Source organism: Eublepharis macularius, chromosome 17 (genome assembly GCF_028583425.1).
Source record: "Eublepharis macularius isolate TG4126 chromosome 17, MPM_Emac_v1.0, whole genome shotgun sequence".
Lineage (NCBI taxonomy): Eukaryota > Metazoa > Chordata > Lepidosauria > Squamata > Eublepharidae > Eublepharis > Eublepharis macularius.
In genome coordinates this window covers 36,939,434-36,960,276 of record NC_072806.1, presented here as the reverse complement: position 1 = coordinate 36,960,276, position 20,843 = coordinate 36,939,434, and the positions used below count along the sequence as shown (strand labels likewise).

At 43.8% G+C, this 20,843-nt stretch overlaps 1 protein-coding gene across 1 annotated transcript in view; it reads left to right on the top strand.

Moving 5' to 3' along the window:
- Nucleotides 1-20,843, top strand: part of HEATR6 (HEAT repeat containing 6) — a 41,632-nt gene that overhangs the window by 2,080 nt on the left and 18,709 nt on the right. Inside the window, exons 2-9 of the mRNA XM_055001732.1 lie at nt 1,298-1,405; nt 2,804-2,944; nt 3,726-3,841; nt 4,643-4,757; nt 12,815-12,916; nt 15,024-15,161; nt 15,667-15,941; nt 20,553-20,730. Of these exons, the coding sequence (XP_054857707.1) occupies nt 1,298-1,405; nt 2,804-2,944; nt 3,726-3,841; nt 4,643-4,757; nt 12,815-12,916; nt 15,024-15,161; nt 15,667-15,941; nt 20,553-20,730 (1,173 nt within the window). The remainder of the gene's footprint in view (nt 1-1,297; nt 1,406-2,803; nt 2,945-3,725; nt 3,842-4,642; nt 4,758-12,814; nt 12,917-15,023; nt 15,162-15,666; nt 15,942-20,552; nt 20,731-20,843) is intronic.

Here is a 20,843-nt window from a genome sequence, read left to right as displayed (position 1 = left end):
CTATACAGTACTCTGTTGGGTACTGTCTGCTGATGTAGACATGAGCCTACTAGGGAGCTTTTCACATGGCTAAACATGCCACGTAAATTAGTTATGCTTTGTTTCAGAAAGATTTCATTTCTGTGCTTGGTGTTATGTTTGTGTTTCAAATTTCTGCTGCCATACCCTATTGTATTTCTTTCACTGAATGTCCTGTTTTTCATTATTGTACTTTGCTCAATGAATGTCCTAGCTGTTGATTATATTGTATTTTCACTCACATTGTTGTAATCTGCCTTGGATCTCAGTGAGAAAGGTGGAATAATAGTAATAGTAATAGTAATAGTAATAGTACAGCTTTTCTCACCATTGGGGGAGCCTCAGGCATCTTACCAAATTATTCTTTGCTCCTCTATTTTCTCCTTACAACAGCCCTGTGAGGTAGGTTAGGCTGATAGAGTGACTCAGCCAAGATGCTTCAGTGATAGTACAGTGATTTGAACATGGGTAGTCCCAGATCCTAGCCTGATACTCTTAGCTACTACACAAGCCTGGCAAATCCAGTCACAAACTGCTATTAGCAATGATAGCTACATGGCATCTTCAGACTGAAAGACGGCTTATTTTAGTATATCCGGGTGGTGTGCGTGTGTGTGAGAGAAAACGGCTGTTGCCTTCATACCCTGCTTTTGGTAAGTCTGAAATGATGAAAGAACAAACGTCAAACATTATGTGCATCCTAGTTCCAGTAACGGTCAGCTATCAGCCTAGAATGGGAAGGCATTACAGGTGGTGCTTACCAACTAAGTACATTTATGTTTTGTTCTTTGTGACGCCTATGTTATCCTCAGCCCAGATAATTCACTGCATACTATGTTACTATGATGTTTATTCATTGTATTCTTAAAGGAGAGCAAGTGTTTTATTAGAAGGCTGTGTTAAATTACTGTGATTTTATCTCTGTATATTTTATTTATTGTTGTGACTCACCCTATTATTATTATTATTATTATTATTATTATTATTGGAGGAGGAGGAGAGAGAACTGAAAAATGGGAAGGGAAGGATCAGTGGGAGACAGTAGCAGGATAAAATTGAGGAGGGTGAAAGGGAACGGAACAGCAAGTTATGAAGAGGCTGGATAGCATGACGTGAGGGACCATTCTGTGAGCTCAGGGAAGCCTCATTGGGTCCATTCGGTCACATAATTTTGGTTAGGTGTTCTGTGCACCCTTATCCCTTCTGTGTTATCAGTCAAGGTGATCAAGGATCAGACTAATGATTGTCCTCTTTTTTCCTCTTTTGCTTTACTTCTCAGGATGTTTGTGACTTACTTGTCCAAGCTTGTAAATTAGTACCACTTAATCAAGAGCATCTTGTCAACAAAGTGTGCCAGCTGATTCATCTTTTGCTTAGCAGATTCGAGGTATGGGAACGAGGTGTTTTTTTTTCTGCTTTTCTGATCCAGCATATATATGTGTGTGTGTGTGTTTTGCTGTTTGTGAGCGTAAAACAGAATGGCTGCTATTGTGACAGGTGAGAATTCTTCCATTGAACCACCAATGCTGTTGTGGTATTCCTCAGAGGATTTTATGAACTGTTTCTTCTCAGTGGAGGAACTGGTACTCAATCCCCCCCCTTTAAGTAAGTGCTGGGTTTTTCTATAGCTGTATTGGCTTCATAAAATGTTCATTTGATACAATTTCTTTTAAAAAAAAGAATCCCTCACAGCTAACTGTACACATTTGGCTGCTATGCTGTATGTAACCATCCCTGCTATGGATGTATGGTACAAAGGAACATATAGCTTGGAAATGGTCTAGGAGTGGACCCACCCCCATTGGTAGATTTGCCCGCCAGAATTACCATGGAGCAATGGGGTGATAGCTCAGATGTCAGTCCCTGGCAGTTAGATCCCCAAGTTCCCCACAGTTAACACAGGTGTTCCAGTTGAAGTGACTTTGAGATCCATTCAGTACAAGGTGCTCAGACAGTGGAATTGGCAGAAGTGACGTAGGTGGGTCTATCAATGTTAGTTATAGGGAATATTCCCGCCTTTGGGAAAGAGGACCGTTAACGGGGGGGGGGGAGGGGTTGGAGCGAGACATTGTTTTAGGGTAGACAGTGAGAAAGATGAACTTATCTTTGGTTCTCAAGAAGGATACATTTCAAGCCAGTTTCAGCTGGCAGTCAAGGACGCTGGCTCAGCGGAGTGAGAAAGAAAAAGTAAACATTTGCGAGATAACCTACTGGCATTATAGCAATAAAGAACTTCCCATACTCTCAGAAACCAGAGGCAGAGCCAATATACATTCATGACAGATATAGATATCCCCCCAAAGTCTTTCAAGACAGTGAGCTCTCATGAGGCTTTGGGGGAACTGAAGGAGCTTGAAAGTGAGGCAGTGGCTGTGCCAGAGAGGCTCAACAGAGAGGAGGAGGAAGTGGTAAAGGAACCAGGTGCTGTTGACCACTCTCCGCTCTCTAGTTCAGAGGCTCTGTGAGCCCCAAACAGGGCGTACAGCAGCAGACCAGACGAGGGAACTTCTAAGCGTAGGAGTGTGGACACCCATGAACCTCACAGAAATATTGCAGGTTTTTTCTTGCCATGAGTACTTTGATTGGATGCCCCCTGGATTGCTTAAAAAAAAAGCACTAATACCACATTTAATACAGACGTGTTCGGACTGCTGTTTGCATAGGAGCTTGTAACTAATGAGGTGACTCCAACTGTTTCAACGTCTGGCCAGCAAAATATTACATTGTGATGAACTGGACATGACTCCCCCACCTTAAAAATCCATATTTCTTCCTACAATTACAGGTTATGGTTGATGATGACAGCCTGAATTTCCTTCTGCCTTATTTCATCTCTGCTCTGAAGCAGTGCAGCTCTTGGACACATGTTGAAATTCTGCAGGCTTTGGCAGCGTCAGTCTACTGCAATGGACCCAAATGTCAAAAAGTGCGTTAGAGTCCCCCTTTCCTATGGTCTTGCTTGTTCTTGAGTCTCCTTGCCACAGCCAATAAGTGTTATGAGGTATAGGCAACTCTTGGGTCCCTATAGTGTCAAAATACGGTAATGGGGTTGTAAGAGAGGTGACATGCAGCCCTCACTTGGCATTCCCCTTTTGAAAGCTGCTGTTTGGGAGAGCAGAATCATGACACATTCACTTTACCCCATGTATTTGTACAGCATAATGCTGGCTGTTTGTTGCAACCAATGGAAATTTGAGGGTTTAGATAAATTAGGTGCTTGCAATCAGGTGGTGATTGGTGCCGCAGTGGCAAAAGCCCCTCCCTCTTTCGCCATGATTTGTGCAAGAGGAAAACATGGGAGTCTGTGTAATCTTAAACCTGTGTACTCAAAAGTGGAACTCAGCAGGCTTACTCCCTACTAAGTGTGTTTAGGATTGCAGCCTGCATATATTATCATTTTAAGGAAAGCGACTGGGAAGTATTAAGTAGGTCTTGCTAAATTTTATAGAGTGCTTCCCCATGGGACTGCATATGAGGTATAGATCATCCTGTTTTCAAGGGAGCATGTTTCCCTCCATGTGGTATTGGGATCACAGCCTTAGGAATATTGCAGTCACAGCCTGCGTGCTGTATTTTCCTTGCATTTGCTGCGCGTTGGGAGTTGTGTTTTGATGTTATGAAAGTCAGGGAGAATTTGCTGCATGATCCATCCAGCACATGAAGGAATAACAAATCTACACATTGTGACTGTTGTTGGTTTGCTTTAGTACCTTCCAGATTTGTTGGGGGAAAATGGACTTCTGGTTCAATTCAGCAGCCCAGCTCAGACTGACATTGAACTCAAGAGAGCTGCAGTGAACAGCCTGGCAAACTTGTGCCTCAGGTACAGTTTGGATTGAGATCGTTCGACTCCATATTTTTACACCATGTTAATTCTTGGGCAACCAGTTCAGCAGCAAGGGCTCTTAGAAACTGAATTGTAAGCTCTTGTGTACATATACTGCATTGTCCTGAGCACATTTACTTGTAAGTAGTATTCATTTCAGTGGCACTTACAATTAACTATACTTAGTGTTGCAGTCCATATTTCTTATATGAATTAGGAGGACTGTCAACTAATAAGGTGATTAGTTATCTGCCTTTTGCAATCCGATAAAGAATGATCCTTGTCTATATCTACTGATTTTAATGGGTTTCGTTCAGCACAACTCGTGCCTTGCACTGCACAGTTAATCACTTACCCTATTGAAAGAATTTCAAAACAACCTAAATTAACACAAGTTACCACTCATTGATTTTATAACGATGTTGGATTCTATTTATTCCTGATTCTGTTTTCCTTTTTGTTCTCTATTCCTGCACCATTTGACTCAGCACTTGGAATCAAAGTGGAGAAACAATCACAAGAGTGGAGAAACAAAAAGCCGGGCGGGGCGGGGGCGGTGTTTGTATTCAGTGCTCCTCCCATTTCACATCTTGTGACACTTTGCTGCCTTGTTTTTTCTTTCACATCTGGAACATTGATTGCTGTAAAGTTGCTGCTTCAAAGTAATTGATGTTAGTATGCCCCCCACACGTCTGTTGTTTGATGCACACACAAGCCATTTACTGCGGGGTGGGAATGGACGCTAGCTGTTTACCTGCAGTAATCTCTGAGGCTCTAACTTGTGTGTGCTCATTTTAGCATACCTGGACTACTGTATCTGGATGAACCTTACAAAGAGATCTGCTTTCAGATTTTCCTCAACGTGCTACAGTCTTCAAAAGCACCTGGTGTGGATGACATCACCTTTTGCATGGTATGTGTAAGTAGGACCCTTGGGATGAGAGCTGCTGACTACCTGTGCTTCCGGATGAGCCTGAGCCATCGTCCAAAACTCTGCTCTGAAACCTCCCACTCTCTGAGGATGGTCCAGGGACATCCCAGGCAAAGCCATGTGGTGTGCTCTCCCAAGAAATGCTCAGTTGCCCTTTCCCCCCTTCACATGTTATTATTTCTTTTTTGCAGTTTCATATTTGTAACCTTTTTGGCCTGTGTTATGACTGCCTTTGCTTGCAGAATCTTTGTTTGCTTCCATTACACACTGCCTTTCTCTCCTGTATGGACCCAAAGTGGTTTACATTGTTCATTGGGTCTCCCAGATTCTAGTTTGACACCCTAACTACTATACCACACTGGTAGTGTGTATCGGTGGCTTTTATTTAGACTTCTGTTTTTTAAATTTTAGGCTTCTGTTTTTGTTATGTTGCCTTGTAGAGTTCTGTATTGTTGAAAGGCGGGATATAAATTTCTTAGATAAGTTAATTGAAGCTCATTGTGAATTGCTTGTGTGGTCAGAAGAAAGAATTATTTCTTGGTGATTAGACAGGGATACCTTTGCAAATACTGAGTGTGTGAATTCTTTTGGGATATTAATTTGTCACAAACGTGTGTTGCTTTATATATTGCACTCGTCATGTGGAAAGTAACTTAGTTTCTTAGAATCCTGCCTCCTAATGGCTGTCCTAGTGGCTCTGTGTACCCCTGCCTTACCCTGTGCTTCCAGGGAATAGAACTCCACTCAGATCATGTTCTGTTTATCTTAAAACGTTTATCCTACTGCACAGCTGTCTTGACCCTTGGAGTCACCCATAATAGTCATGCTGTAGGACAGTGGCAACAGGGAAGACATTCAGAACCAAAGAGCAGCTGCAAAACAATATAAAAACCAGATCAGCCTAGAAATAGCTTGACAATAAAACCAAGCCACAGATAACAATTAAAACCTGACTTACTCTGTCTTTGCCCTTGTATAGATTGTCTTCTAGGGTGACCAAGGCTGCCTCTATACAATTGTCTTCTGGCCTCAGGGACAGACTAAATATTATGGCTTACATGGGTCTGACCCTTGGACACAAACTCCATTTTAGAGCTGAACTTGGCCATTTAAAAATGCTGTGAGAGCCTTATCGGGATTGGGTCCTCACAGCATTTTTAAATGGCCAAGTTAATATAGCACAACTGGGCAACCACAGCAGAGCAGCATGTTTTGGCACTTGCAAAGGCATGTGGGGGGAGGGGGACAAGATTACCCGGTCCCACTCGGTTGCAAGCTCAATCAGGAGAGCCAGTTTGGTGTTGTGGTTAGGAGCAGCAGGACTCTAATTTGGAGAGCTGGGTTTGATTCCTCACTCCTTTGCTTGAAGCCAGCTGGGTGACCTTGGGCTAGTCACAGCTCTCTCAGCCCCACCAACCTCACAGGGTGATTGTTGTGTGGATAATAATAACACACATTATACACCATGCTGAGTGGGCGTTAAGTTGTCCTGAAGGACGGTATATAAATCAAATGTTGTTGTTGTTGTTATTGTAAGTTCACCTATAAAATGGCGCTGGCATTCACAGATCACACCCGTGTGTGACGTAAGGTCTAGTTTGGCCCTTAGTCTGCAATCTAATCCTGAAGCCAGACTGTTCTGCGTCTTGATCAGGGGTCCCCAGCCTTTTTGAGCCTGCAGACATCTTTGGAATTCTGACACGGGATGGAGAGTGCAAATACAAAATGGCTGCCTCAGGAGGTGGAGCCAACCACAAACTGACTACTGCAGAAGGCAGAGTGAACTGCAGAATGTTAGGGAGTGAGGTCATGTATAACTCTAATAATAACTTTTCAACATTTCAGGCAGAAGTTCTGTTTAACAGGACACCATTTAAAACAAATATTTGTTTTAAAATATTTTCTTGCATACTTAGAGCTTATCTTCAGTCATAGATCCAGAGGAGTTAGCCGTGTTAGTCTGTAGTAGCAAAATCAAAAAGAGTCCAGTAGCACCTTTAAGACTAACCAATTTTATTGTAGCATAAGCTTTCGAGAGCAGGGAGAGCTGTGGTTATCGAAGGCTTATACTACATAAGAATTGGACGCTTTTACTGCTGCAAACTAACACGGCAAACTGACTCCACACCAAAAGGAGATGTTTACATTTACTAGCAAAGGAATGTTTTGGTTGCCTCCCCGCTAATTGCATCCTGTCCCCTTCTGATATATATCTCCTTCTCTCCCCTATCTCCCCTCCTCTTCTGTATTTGACCAGTTCGGATCATGCATCTGACGAAGAGAACTTGATTCTCGAAAGCTTATGCTACAATAAAATTGGTTAGTCTTAAAGGTGCTACTGGACTCTTTTTATCTTCAGTCATACAGTGATGATCCTCGTGCTGTGGCAGCAGCTGCTGTCAAAACAACTTTTAAAAAATCTGCACAGCCAACTAGAGTGCCACTAGGCAAAAGCTCCAACTGGCCCTGCCCACTTGGGGCACAGGAAAAGTGTCAGTGGGCACTATGGTGACCTTGGGCATCACATTGGGGAAAACTGATCTAGATTATCTATTTCTTGTTTATTACCTGCTGTTTATTGCAAGATTGATCCCTTTGCCAAGATAGAGAGCAGAGTAAACCCTCACCCAGAAGATCCCATAATTTTTAAGCTGCAGTTGCATTCTGCAGCCTCCAGAAGTATTCCTTCCTGAAAACGGGTATTCACTGGATCCTCCCAATCTCTTCCACTTGGTCAGAAACAACCAGGATGGGCTAAGATTGAGTGCAGAGATTGCCTGCAGTTTCATCTCTCAACTGTGAGAGAGTTTATAAGAGATAGCAAAGCAGGTGAATGGCACATGGGGTGGGCATCCATCTCCAAGACAGCTATTTGTACATCTGGGCTAGCTTTAGGTAAGTATCGGCCAACACATGCAAGCATGTAAGAACTTGTGCAAAGGGAGAGGCTGCTACTAGAAGCGTCAAAGGCATGTTTCTAAGGGCCTAACTCAGATTCATAGGATCATTTTGTATTCAGTTCCTCTGGGATTTGTTAATTAGTTGGCTATCCTTTCTTTAGAGTTATGTATTCTAGATCAGTGTCACAGAGGAAATTTTAAAATCTGATTTCATGTGAAATGCTTCCTACATGAGATAAAGGTGATTCTTGGGTTCAGACAGATTGCTAATCTTGCGATCCCTAATCTATGAACTGATGTAGAAATCATCCAGCTTCTGTTTATTGGAGGAAATCTTTGCTTAGGGATTCTAATTACCTGTCAGATATGCCCTTCATATCTGCCATGTCATTGCATTTGCATTTGATTTGTTCTGCTGTTGTAATGGGTTCTTGAGTAAGTACAAAGTGAAGCTGCTTTCTAATGTGCTGTGACTAATTGCTTATCTTACAGGAGAGGTGTTTTCATTTTGAGTTCCTGCCGCGCTGGGAACTCAACCTTGGAGAAGCTGAACTCCTTTTTCCCTCCTCCCTTCTTCCCAGCCTTCCTCAGACCTTACCTGCCAAAATTCCTCCTGAACCGTTTCTATGTTGGGGGTGGGGACTTCATCCTATAACTGTCTATGCTCTATCACCTTTTGGCATTCCAGCCAATTCCATTGTCTGAGCTGCTTGATACTGGTATTAATCCTTAATAAACATGTAACGACTTCACCCAAGTGATGCAGTGAAATGATTTGGGGAACCACCTGGCAAGTCCTGACATTTTGGCTGGAATCCCCAAAGTCTTTGGGAACCAGAGACCAGGACTTCACTACCTGCACATTGACAGACAAGGCGAACCTGGGAAGAGACCATCAACTAACCTGGTGCTGCCGCATGGGCAAGGTGCTGAAGCGCTAATGAGCCTCGGAGTGTGCCCCAAGCTCAGAAGCAACTATCTGAAGCAGCTGAAGGCTACCCCGAGGGGGGGGATGCCGCAAGAGGACAGTGCCTGCTGGGACCAAGACAAGAAGCTGAGGCGGAGGGGACAGTTGTTTGGGAGTAAATCGACAAACCCCTCCACCATACTTGAGGAGGAGAAGACTATCCCAGATGTAGATGAGCAAGAAGACGAGGGCACTGGCTCAACCAAGGATGAGACGAAGGACCAAACGAAAGGGGACCTGCCACCCAACCAGGCTGGGGAACTACGGGCCCTGTGGGGTGAGACCGACGACATCAAAGAAGGCATCAAAGCGCTCGTGGAGGGATTCTGGGAGCTGGTGAGGAACATGCCGCAGGTTGCACCCCCTGGCGGAACCCTGCTGGACAGGGGTGGGTCCCGGGACTGGTCCCGGGACCCCAAGGAGATGCCCTGGCAGGGCCGGCTCTGCAACCCCTGGGGTGGAGAAAGCTTGAAGCCCAATTCGAGGGTGACCCTGAAGAACTGGATTATTTCCTGGTGCAAGCGAGGATGTGGTGGGTGGGTTAGGGTGCAAGCAATGGAGTTCTTCAGGGAATGAGGTCCCACTTTTCCAGATGAGGAGAGTTGTGTGAGTTATCTGGGCTTTCGACTCAGGGGACCCGCAGCAAAGTAGTACATGACCATGTATTCAGCCTGTGCTCCAGAGTTACGAAATCTCAATGCGTTCATCTTGGCCCTGCGAGAACAGTTCGAGGATCTGTTGGAAGAGGAGTGGGCCCGAACCAAGCTGAAGTGCTTGTGACAGGGCAGCCGGCCGGTGAGAGAATATGCTGTGGAGTTTCAGCAGCACACTGCCAAGGTCCGAGACTGGACCAAAGGAGTGAAAATTGAGTTCTTCTGGGCGGGCCTGAACCCAAATTTAGTGGCCAAGGCTCTGATGCAAGATGACCCCCATACTTTGTTGGAGTGGATCTAGCTGGCTTGTGAAGTGGAGAATCGGGAACAAGTTGTCAAGCTACTCCACCTTCAGCACCAAGTGGGGCAGCGGCGTACCCCTCTGGAGGTGAGATCCAAGGAGAGGAACCATGTCCGCGAGTCCCTCCCCGGCGGTGACCAGGCCCTGCACATCCAACAGGGGCTCTGCCTGCTATGTAGAGGAGCTGGCCACTTCGCAGCTGCTTGCCCTGGAAAGGGGACAGGGCCCCCAGATCATGGACAAAAACCTCAAAGTACCCCAAAGGCGCTGCTGAAAGCCCCCAAGAAGCAGCCTCAGACCAAGGAAGGCCCAACCAACATGCTGCAACTGGAGGTGGAATTGGAATCCTCAGAGAAAGAGCCGTCGGGACCTGAGTGGGATAAGGGCCAGCTGATGGGAAACAAAGGAGACCTGCTGTGAAGGAGCCCCACCTGCAGGTCACCAAGGAGGCGGCATCTCGTGAGGTGAGACCAAAAGGGGCCATATTTTATCTACCCATTGTCCTTGTAAATCCATGCAAGGGGACCCACATCCAAGTGAGAGCCCTGATAGACTCAGGATGCACCAGAGATTTAATTGCTCCTGCTTTAGTGATGAGATTGGGGGTGGAAGTGAGGAAGTTCCCCATCCCATAGTGTTCGAGCAGATGGATGGGACAAAGATCAAGGGAAATCATAGTTTAGGTGGATGCTAGTGAAGTAGGGGGGTGATCCTTCAGGAGGAGGATGAAGGGAATTTACACCCCTGCACCTGTGTCAAAGAAATTCTGTGTCAAAGAGCATGTGGGGGGAAGAGTTAAAGGTGAGATCCAAGGAGAGGAACTGTGTCCGCGAGTCCCTTCCCAGCGGCGAATGGACCCTGCACATGCAACAGGGGCTCTGCCTGCTATGTGGAGGAGCTGGCCATTTCGCGGCCGCTTTGAAAGCAACTGGGCTGTGTGGGATAAAGAGATGGCAGCAGTCAAGTTGATGCTGTGTACTTGTTGGCATTCGTTGGAAGGCGCCAAGATGCCCTTTGAAGTGTGGACTGACCATAAGAACCTAGAGACATTACGAACCCCGTGCAAACTGGGCACCAAGCAACTTAGATGGACAGAGTTGTTCTCCTGATTGAATTTTGCACTCAAGCATCTCCTGGGTAAATTCAGCTTCCTGGCAGATGCCCTCTCTCGCCTCCCCCAACTCAATCGTCAGAAGGAGGTGTGGTGGACACCATTTTTTCCCCTGACCAGCTGGAAGGGGCGGTGACTACCAGGCAACAAGCAAAAGCCCAGATGGCCCCTCCTTTTCCTCCTCGCTCAGATTGGGAAGACAGAGTAAAAGCTGAAGTGGAAAAGGAGGGGGAGGTGGTACCCAGGGAGGGACTGGAACAAAATGATACCAGCAGGGAAAGCTGTACATCCCTGTGAGCATGCGGGGGGAAGAGTTAAAATGCTGTCATGATGCAAAGCTAGCTGGACATTTTAGATATCTAAAAACCCTGCATCTAATCCAAAGGCAATTTTGGTGGCCAGAAATGAGATAAGATGTGTCCCAATATGTGTCGTCATGTCAAGTATGCTTAATGGGGAAAACGGGGGGCGAGAAGCCACCAAGACTGTTGCGGCTTTGGAAACCCCAACTCAACCCTGGGTCGTCATTTCTATGGACTTTATTACGGACCCTCCCACCCTCTAAAAGAGAGACTGTGATTTTGGTGGTAGTGGATTTATTTTCAAAACAAGTACATCCCCTGTGCTAAATTGCTATTGGCCAAGAAACTGGCTGCTTTGTTTAAGCAGCATGTGGTGCCATTGCACTCATTCCCAGATAAGATCTCGGACCGCAGCTCACATTTGTGGCTAAATTCTGGAAGGAGATAATGCACATGGCAGAGATCGAACAAAGGCTCAGCTCCGCCTATCACCCCGAGACCGACGGGCAAACCGAAAGGGTTAACCAGGTGTTGGAACAATTCCTGAGGTATTACATTAACTATCAACAGAATAATTGGACAGAGTTCTTGGTTTTTGCAGAATATTATTACAATAACAGTATGCATAGTTCCACCGTTTAAAGTTGCACAGGGGTTTGAAGGCCATTCATGGCTGACTCAGTGAAAACACAAGGGGGGGAATTAGCTGACTGGTGGACTCACTTAACCAGTCAGTGGAGATAATTCAAAAGACTTTGAACAAGGCTAAGGAGGACTACAAAAAATATGTGGATCATAAATGCTCCCTGCCCTGGGATGTGAAGGTGGGAGACCGTGTGTATATCTCCACTAAGAATCTCTGGGGGGAGCAGCTGAGCAAAAAACTGGGGTGGAAGTTTTTGAGACTTTAGAAGCATGCAAAATTATCAATGATGTCACTGTGGAACTTAAATTACCAAAGAATTTACAACACATCCACTCCGTCTTTCATTTCAGCCTCCTGAAGAAGGCACACACACCCCGCAATGAGTGGCACCCGGACCAAGGAGTTCCACACACACTCCTTCTGGTGGACGGACAACCCTACTACAGAGTGGAAGCTGTACTGGAGAACTGTTCTATCTGAGTCGATGGGTTCATTTTGACAAAAGTAATGTGGAGTGGGTCAGGGCTTCTGATATGTAGGCTCCACAACTGATTCGTAAATTTCACCGGAAATACCCTGACAAGCCTGGAGGGGATGCATGAGTCTTTGGGGGGTGCAGTATGTCAGATACGCCCTGCATATCTGCCATGTCATTGCATTTGCATTTGATTTGTTCTGCTGTGGTAATGGGTTTCTGAGTAAGTGCAGAGTGAAGTTGGTTTCTAATGTGCGGTGACTAATTGCTTACCTTACAGGAGCGGTGTTTTCATTTCAAGTTCCTGCCACGCTGGGAACTTGACCTTGGAGAAGCTGAACTCCTTTTCTCTTCTTCCCAGGGCTTCCTCAGACCTTACTTGCCAAAATTCCTCCTGAACCGTTTCTATGTTGGGGGTGGGGACTTCATCCTATAACTGTCTATGCTCTATCACCTTTTGGCATTCCAGCCAATTCCATTGTCTGAACTCCTTGATACTGGTATTAATCCTTAATAAACATTTTAACTGTTTCACCCATGTGATGCAGGGAAGTGTTTTGGGGAACCACCTGGCAAGTCCTGACATTTCCTAAGTGCTTAATGCTAATTGGATTGTGTTTTTGTTGTGCTGTGACCTTGGAGGATGTTAAGGGAACACAGCTAATTTGTTTTTTTCCCCTTCAGTTGTTACAGAATGCATTGAAAGGTATCCACTCACTCTTAAATGGTGGAACGATGAAGCTAATGCAGACTGATCAGCTTGGCTCCCTGCTTGCTGTGTTAAAGGTAACTCCTGCCTTAAACTGGCTCTCTGTGAGAGGACAGTAAAATGGTGATACAACACACTTTCCTGTCTAATAGCTCTGCCTTTTCCCATGTCCCTTACCTTATAATCTTCCTAAAGAGAAACTCTTCTGGATCAGAGTGGAGGCTCTTTAATGTCTCAGACACAGTTCTGGTATGTAAGATTCTTTCAGCTAGACATGCTAGAGACTGAATGTCTTACCTGTTTCATACAAAACACAGTGCCTGCTTCTGGCTATAATATGTGTGTAGGAGATGTCAAGCTGCTATATATTGAGCCAGACCATTGCTCTTGCCTTCTAGCTCAGCAGTACGTGCCAATGAAAAGTCCGTCCAGTTCTGCATCCTGTTTCCTGCAGTGGCCAGCCAGATCCTTTAAGGAAGCTCACTAACTAACAATACCTTTCAGTTCCCTTGGCATTCCCTCAATGATCCCTCCTCTTTCCCCAATATTTTAACTGTTTTTATTTTTTGTGTTTATTTTAAGCCCTGGTTTTAAATTGTTTTACTGATATATATTATTATTATTTATTAAATTGATAGTCCTCCCTCCTCACAAGCGGGCTCAGGGTGAATTACAAAGTACAAATAAATACAATAAATAAAACAGTAAAATCAAAGAATCCCAAGATCCAAGTTCAGCAGCATAAAACATAGCTCCACAATGTAAGTTCCCAGTATTCCGGGATGAGATTTGTGTACTGATTTTGTTAGCTGACCTTGGTGGCCCTATGAGGGTGGAAAGGTGGGATTAAACAGCATCTTTTAAATAAATAAATAACTTGGCATGGGCAATCGCTTTTTCCTTTCAGTTTACCTCGCAACTGGTATTTAGTGGCATGCTGCCTCTGAACATGCAGGTTCTATTTAGCCTCATTCCTAATAGCTGTTGACAGACTTATCCTCCATGAGTTGGTCTAATCCTTTGAATTAATATCAACTAAACTTGATGGAGATGGTCATATTTTGAAATCATCTTTAGCCCAATGAGCTCTTCACAATTTACCCAAATTCAGTGGAAGTTTAAATGTAAATTGTGGAGTTTTTTTTAGGACAAATTTCCCTTCTTGGTGCTAACAGGCTTAAAAGAATGTCTGAATTCCGACCTATGCAGCTGGGCACATACTGTATTCAGTCTGAATCAGGCCTGTTGTTGAACTTCCTTTGTGTCGCATGTAGGAAAAAAAAATTTTTTCTCGGTGCAGGAAATTACTGAACCAAAATCATGTAATGGAGCATTGGACTAGCTTTGGAACACAACTTCTAATTATTGGCAGTTTTAGCCGGCATCACTTTGTGAGACCTAAGCAGGCGTTGCCTACATACGTGCGATCATATCTGTATAACCATAAGTTCTAGAAACTTGTTTTTTAAAAATGAGATTCACAAGAAAGTGAATTCTACAACATACTTTTCTTTTTCTGTGCCAGTGTAAAGTTTTCAGCCCTACAATAACTCATCCTTGCAATAAGTCCCCAGAGTGTGTATTTTTTAATTACAAGGACTTGGAATAACACCTTTCTAAGTTAAGGGGCATCATTTTCAGTCTCCAAAACATTTCTGTTGCAGGATGGACTAAATGAGTCCCAAGTAATTTCTGACATGATGATTATGTGCTGTTCTGTTACCACCATCAGGCTATTCTTACCAGCCTGGGCGTGCCAACATGATGATGATTTTTATTTATTTGTACTTCATTTTAAGCCCATTTTCTCCATCTTATATCCATGACAACCCTGAGAGGTGAGCCAAGCTAAGACTTTGCAGCTGCCTCAAGATCACCCAGTAAGTTTCCATGGCAGAACAGAGATTGGAACCCAGGCGTCCCAGATCCTAGTCTGACATTAACCACTACATTACACAACTCTCGTTCAGGCCCCTTTGGTCCAGTTTGTATAAATCCTAAGAACGTTAATGCATTTTCTGCTTATTCTGGCTTCACTGGTGCCATCTTGAGGTGATAAAGGATGTGTGTGTGGAAAAGATGACTGTGGTGTATTGCAATAAAATGGACCAACTGAATCTCAATCTTTCTCTCATGTGCACCCATTGCATTATAACAAAGTTAATTTTTTTGTTGCTAATTTAGAAATGCATGTTTCATGGGCTACCTGGAGTGAACATAGAAATACCAGCTATCTTGTACCCAACACTGCTTCCGCAGTATGACAGCAGGTCACAAGTTGAACAAGAGAAGTCTGAAGTGGCCAGTTTGAAGCCGCCAGTGGTAAACTTTCTGTATTGTCTTCCTGTTTGCATATACCTGACACTTAAGGATTATTGAAATACTGCACCCAGAACAAATGGGGCAAACTCGCATGTGCTTGCTGAGCCCTGTTACCATTTTGAAGCACAGTTTATTTATTTAATTGCTTGCTTCATTTGTATTCTGTGTTTTTGTGCAACGGAGACTCAAAGCAGTCACTGTCCTCAGCGGTGTGGTAACAATGCTGACCTGCTTTACAGAGTGGTCATAGTTATTGAGCAAATGTGTGCTGATTGCTTTAGGAGAGTGCTTTGCATTGGTTTCATAAGTCCAGAAAAACAACTTAAAATGTATCCAAAAGTTTAGAGGAAGTTGGGGTACATGTGGCTGTCCAGTCTTTAAAAGCAAAGAACTTCTTTCAGTCACTTTTTTCAAGCAATCTGATAGACCTGAGTGTGTAATTCTTATGTTGCATTACCTCTTTCTGTAGAAGATTTCAGTTGTGCATTTTTACTCCATCCCATAGAGCAGAAGGAAAAAACCCAAGGCAAAGCAAAAGAAGGGGAAGCAAGAAGGAGAGCTAAAAGATGATGAAGAATGCAGCAGAGGAAGTGAGAAACCCACGTTCTCTGGAGATGCACAGCAAAATCCTGGCCTGGATATTTGGAGACTGTCAGTGGATGAGACACGCACAACACCCTTGAAAGATAATTTTCCTTCACACACACAGAGCTACAAAAGAATCAGCAGCAGTGATTCGGAGTATTCGGATGCTGAATGTGGAATGCAGAGCAAAACAAGGTTTGTGACTGCAAATATGTGAAAGTTTTCCAAGCATTCAGCTTTATGTCATTAGATTCTCTTGTTTGATTAGTACTTAATGCTAGTGCCATGTATGGTGGGCAGATTCAAAGTTTATTGAAGTTTTCACAAGCAATACACCAGAACAATAGAATGAGAGTGGAGAGTGCCCACAAGTCTTAGTTAGGGGTGTGCAAGTTGGGTTTCTGATTTGGGATAAATACCTGAATTGAACCCGATTCATAATGCATGCTGGCCCCAATTTGGAAATGCCGAATCAAAGCTTTCCGAAGTGATTCAGGTAGCTTCGGGGCACTTTCAAACCTTGCGGCTTCCTCCAGCTGACTGGTAGAGGAGGAGCCCCCTGCTCTACTGGTCAGCTGGAGCCAGCCGAGGGGTTTGAAAGTGCCCCTTTCAGGTGCATTAAATTCAAACCCCATGGCTGGCTTCAGTTGACCAACAGGGGAGCCCTCTCCTCCACCAGTCAGCTGAAGCCAGCCACGGGGTTTGAAGGCGCCCCTTTCAGCTTCAGCTGATTGGAGCGTTCAGCTTCAGGTGACTCTTTTTCCCACTTTGGAAATTCCAAAGCGGGAAACCTGTATTTTTTTTTTTTTTGCACACCCCTGGTCATAGTTGACTTATGGTGACCTCTTGTGAGGGTTTCATGGCAAGAGACTAACAGAGGTGGTTTGCCATTGCCTGCCTCTGCAACCCTGGTCTTCATTGGACGTCTCCTATCCAATTACTTACCAAGGCCAACACTGCTTAGCTTCTGAGATCTGACAAGATCAGGCTCACCTGGGCTATCTAGGTCAGGGTCAGAACAATAGATTGCAATATATATGCCCATTAGCTCTGGCTCTGCTTATTTTCTGCACCTTGTAACATGTTCACAGAACCTGGTTGGGGAGGGGAGCGAGGAAGGAGAATATGGCTAACATTTTTAGATATACATAAGGTTTTTAATGCATATGATTAGGAGGGAGGCTTAGTTCTCTTTGTTGAAACTGTAATACAGGAGTCTGATTGGAAGTGAACTGGCTGTCATGTATGCCATCATACCTGCCAATATTGTGTTATGCATTTTGTGTTGATCATAACTGTTTGCTAAGGTTGTCTTCTGTATAAATCATCCGAGTGTGTGTAAATTGCTAACTTACAATGCACTGAGCTGTCTGTTATCTATCAAATGTATTTACTTTCGCTTCTGTAGCAAGTGCCCTTCAATGCAAGCTGCGGGCAGCGAGCAATGTATCTTTTCTCAGAGACTAAGATGATTTCATTCTGTACTCTGTCTAGCCTAAACTAATCAGTTCCCATGTTACTCTTTGGGGTTTTCTCGCCAAATGTCAATGGATCTAAAGGGCGGGAAGTTTCCCTATCATTAGTAGTGTCCATTTTTTAATAGTCACGTCTGCCAATTGCTACCTTGGTGTGAACACCTTGAACTGTATGGATCTCTAACAAAAGTTACTTCAACCAATGCACCTGAGTGCTTGCTGTGAGGGACTTGGGGATCTAACTGCCAGGGACTGACACTGGCATATGATTCATTGAATGCGTAACACTCCATGCAGTTAGAATCTTTTAGAATCTGTCTAGCATTCATTCTAACCTTTGGAATCTTCGAGGGAAGAGGCTGCAGTTGTCAGTTGAAGGAGGGCAATTGAGGGCCAAGGCTAACAGGAGTGATGAAGTGTAGGGAGGGAGTCAAAACCTGGGAGTGCACTGGCTGAAGTCTAGGAAGTTAGCGAGAGAGAGGCTTTTGCTGTTACAAGTTTTTATAGAAAAGGTGACAGTTAATAGTTTAGAATTTGGTGGATCATCGTGATTTATTACAGATAATCTAGCTGCTTGAGTAGCATAGGTAAAGAGGGTATGTTTGTGAACTTCTGATTAGCAGTCCAATCCTAAGCAGAGTTAGACTGAAGTAACTTTGCTTAGGATTGTGCGGTAAGTCTATTTGTTCGTGTTGCTGAAACAGATATGATATAAGTTACAATGTTTTATGATGTTTTTCATAATAAACTGGTTTACAGTATCCTGTTAATCTCTCATGCCTATCGCCCACTTACCAGGAAGTGATTTGTCCTTAAACTAGGACTTCATTGTATGCTTTGGTAAAGCTGATACTGCATACTCAGATGTGCTGTTTAAACAAAAGCTGAGACTAGTGGCAGCAGAAAGGAGGTAGAAACACCTGGTAGGCAACAGAGAAACACCTGGGCAGAACAAGTGGCAGCAGAGTGAGGTGATGTTCTCCATTTTGCCACAATATTAATGCAATTAATTTAATTTTATGTAAAATATTTAGATTCCTCAGACTTCAGGTAGCTAACAAAATCTATAAGGACATAGAAACATCATAAGCATTCAGCTACTTTAAAAAAACAGTGCATGGTGTTAAAACATGCAGCAAGTGAAGGTGCCTGAAGGGTGTTCTAAGGAATGCCACATTTATTTGTTTATTTTATTTATTTATTATCTGCCCGTTTCACTGAGACTCAGGGCAGATTACACAGTGTAAGGCAATACGATCAACAGCTGGGACATTCAGTCGTCAATACAATAGGTGTACGCATAGCAGAAATTTGAAAAGAGGCAAAAATTCAATTATGGGAATACATAAATGAAACATTGCTGAAGTAATTTGACATGACATTAAACAATGTGGAAACTACTTAGTAGGAGCATATATATATCAACAGACAGTACCCAGTAGTACCAGCATAGTCTAAAGTCTCTGTCCCTTTACCAAGACACCTCTCTGAACCATTTTCTTACAGCACATGGTAAACCTTTCTGGGAATATGTCAGATGCACCCTGCTTATCTGCCATGTATGTCTATTACACTCTGTTATATTCTGGACCTCTGAGAATGTGTGGAGGACTATCGTGTAGCTGGGTAACTGTGTAGCTGCGAATTGCTTATCTTGCAGGTGGCTACTTTCACTTTCTCAGCTGGCAGGGGAAAGTGTCCTTGAAGTGCCAGTCAGAGCCGTATCTCCCTGAAACATGGAATGAGCTCATCCTCTTCTTCCCCTCCCCCCTACCCCATCGCTCCGTCTAGGCCCTATGCGCCTAAATTCTAACGGTCCTTATCCCAGGGCAGGGGCCTTACCCTATAACTAGCATTGCTTTCCCCCTTTTCGTCACTTCTGCCAATGCTGTAGTCTGAGTGCTGATACTGATACTGATGGATACTGATACTTAAAAGGTAAAGGTAGTCCCCTGTGCAAGCACTGACTCATTACTGACCCATGGGGGGACGTCGCATCACGACGTTTTCTTGGCAGACTTTTGTTACGGGGTGGTTTGCTATTGCCTTCCCCAGTCATCTGCACTTTACTCCCAGGAAACTGGGTACTCATTTTACCGACACCGGATGGATGGAAGGCTGAGTCAACCTTGAGCTGGCTACTTGAGCCTGGCTTCCGTCAGGATCAAACTCAGGTCGTGAGCAGAGCTTGGACTGCAGTACTGCATCTTACCACTCTGCACCACGGGGCTCACTGGATCTCTAATAAAGAAACTTTAACTGGACTCTTGGAGTGTCTACAGTGAAGTATCTGGGGATCTAACTGGCAGAGCCTGACAGAATGGTTGGCTAACTTTGCTGTATCCCAAGTGTTTCTTCAGCTGTGTGCAGTTTTCAGTGGATTAAAAGGATTTGGTCTTGAAATTTTGAAACCGGGGGAGGGAGAGGTGTTTTGAAAAAATGGAAATCTTGGGGCAAAGTAAAATTCTTTCTGATCAAAATTCTTATCAAAACTAAACTTATTTTAGTGCATTAATATAAAATACATAATTTCTAACTTACCATATAAAATTGTATAATTAGGCATACTTATGAAATTTAAAAGAATAAATGCCTTAGTTTTCTCAAAGCAAAATTGTGAATATACTCAGTATGACATGGGAGAGCTGAAAACTGCTGCATCCTCAGTTTTCTTCGAACATAGATTTTTCTACCAAGGAAGTAAAAAAAATACAAATTGAAAATGCTGAACACATTTTTAGTAAACCAAAGGAATTGTATTTGAACGTAGATCCAGAGGAGTTAGCTGTGTTAGTCTGTAGTAGCAAAATAGTAAAGAGTCCAGTAGTACCTTTAAGACTAACCAACTTTATTGTAGCATAAGCTTTTGAGAGCCACAGCTCTCTTCGTCAGATGCATTTGAACAGACTGTCTTTATAATTATAATAGCGCTAGCAGCAAATGCTTTAATAAATAAATAAAAATAAATAATAATAATAACATTCGATTTATATACCGCCCTTCAGGACAACTTAATGCCCACTCAGAGCGGTTTACAAAGTGTTATTATTACCCCACAACCATCACCCTGTGAGGTGGATGGGGCTGAGAGAGCTCCAGAGAACTGTGACTCGCCCAAGGTCACCCAGCTGGCTTCGTGGAGGAGTGGGGAATCAAACCCGGCTCTCCAGATTAGAGTCCCATGCTCTTAACCACTACACCAAACTGGCTCTCAAATAAAGTAGCAATTCTAGTATTCAGAGTTACAACATTATATGTGTAGTGTTATGTGTTATTTTCGTGCTCCTATTTAACACTCTTCTATTTTGGTTTTGGATTTTCTTTGTGAAAGGTCTTTCCAAGCTGCAGTTCGTCAAGGGGCTTTAATCTGCTTGCTTTCCACTGTAAAGTCAATAGAGAAGAAAGTCCTCTATGGCTACTGGCCAGCATTTGTACCTGACACACCTGGCATAGGAAGTCCACAATCACTGTCATTGATTACTATTGCTTTAAAAGATCCTTCTCCAAAGGTAAGAGCTTTCCCTGGCAGGAGTGAGAGTTGTTCTTATTTCAGTCTTGGTTCCTCAAAGCTTTTGGAGCCCCTTGGATGGCCCCTTTCTCCCCATCCGCCACCCTGATGTGC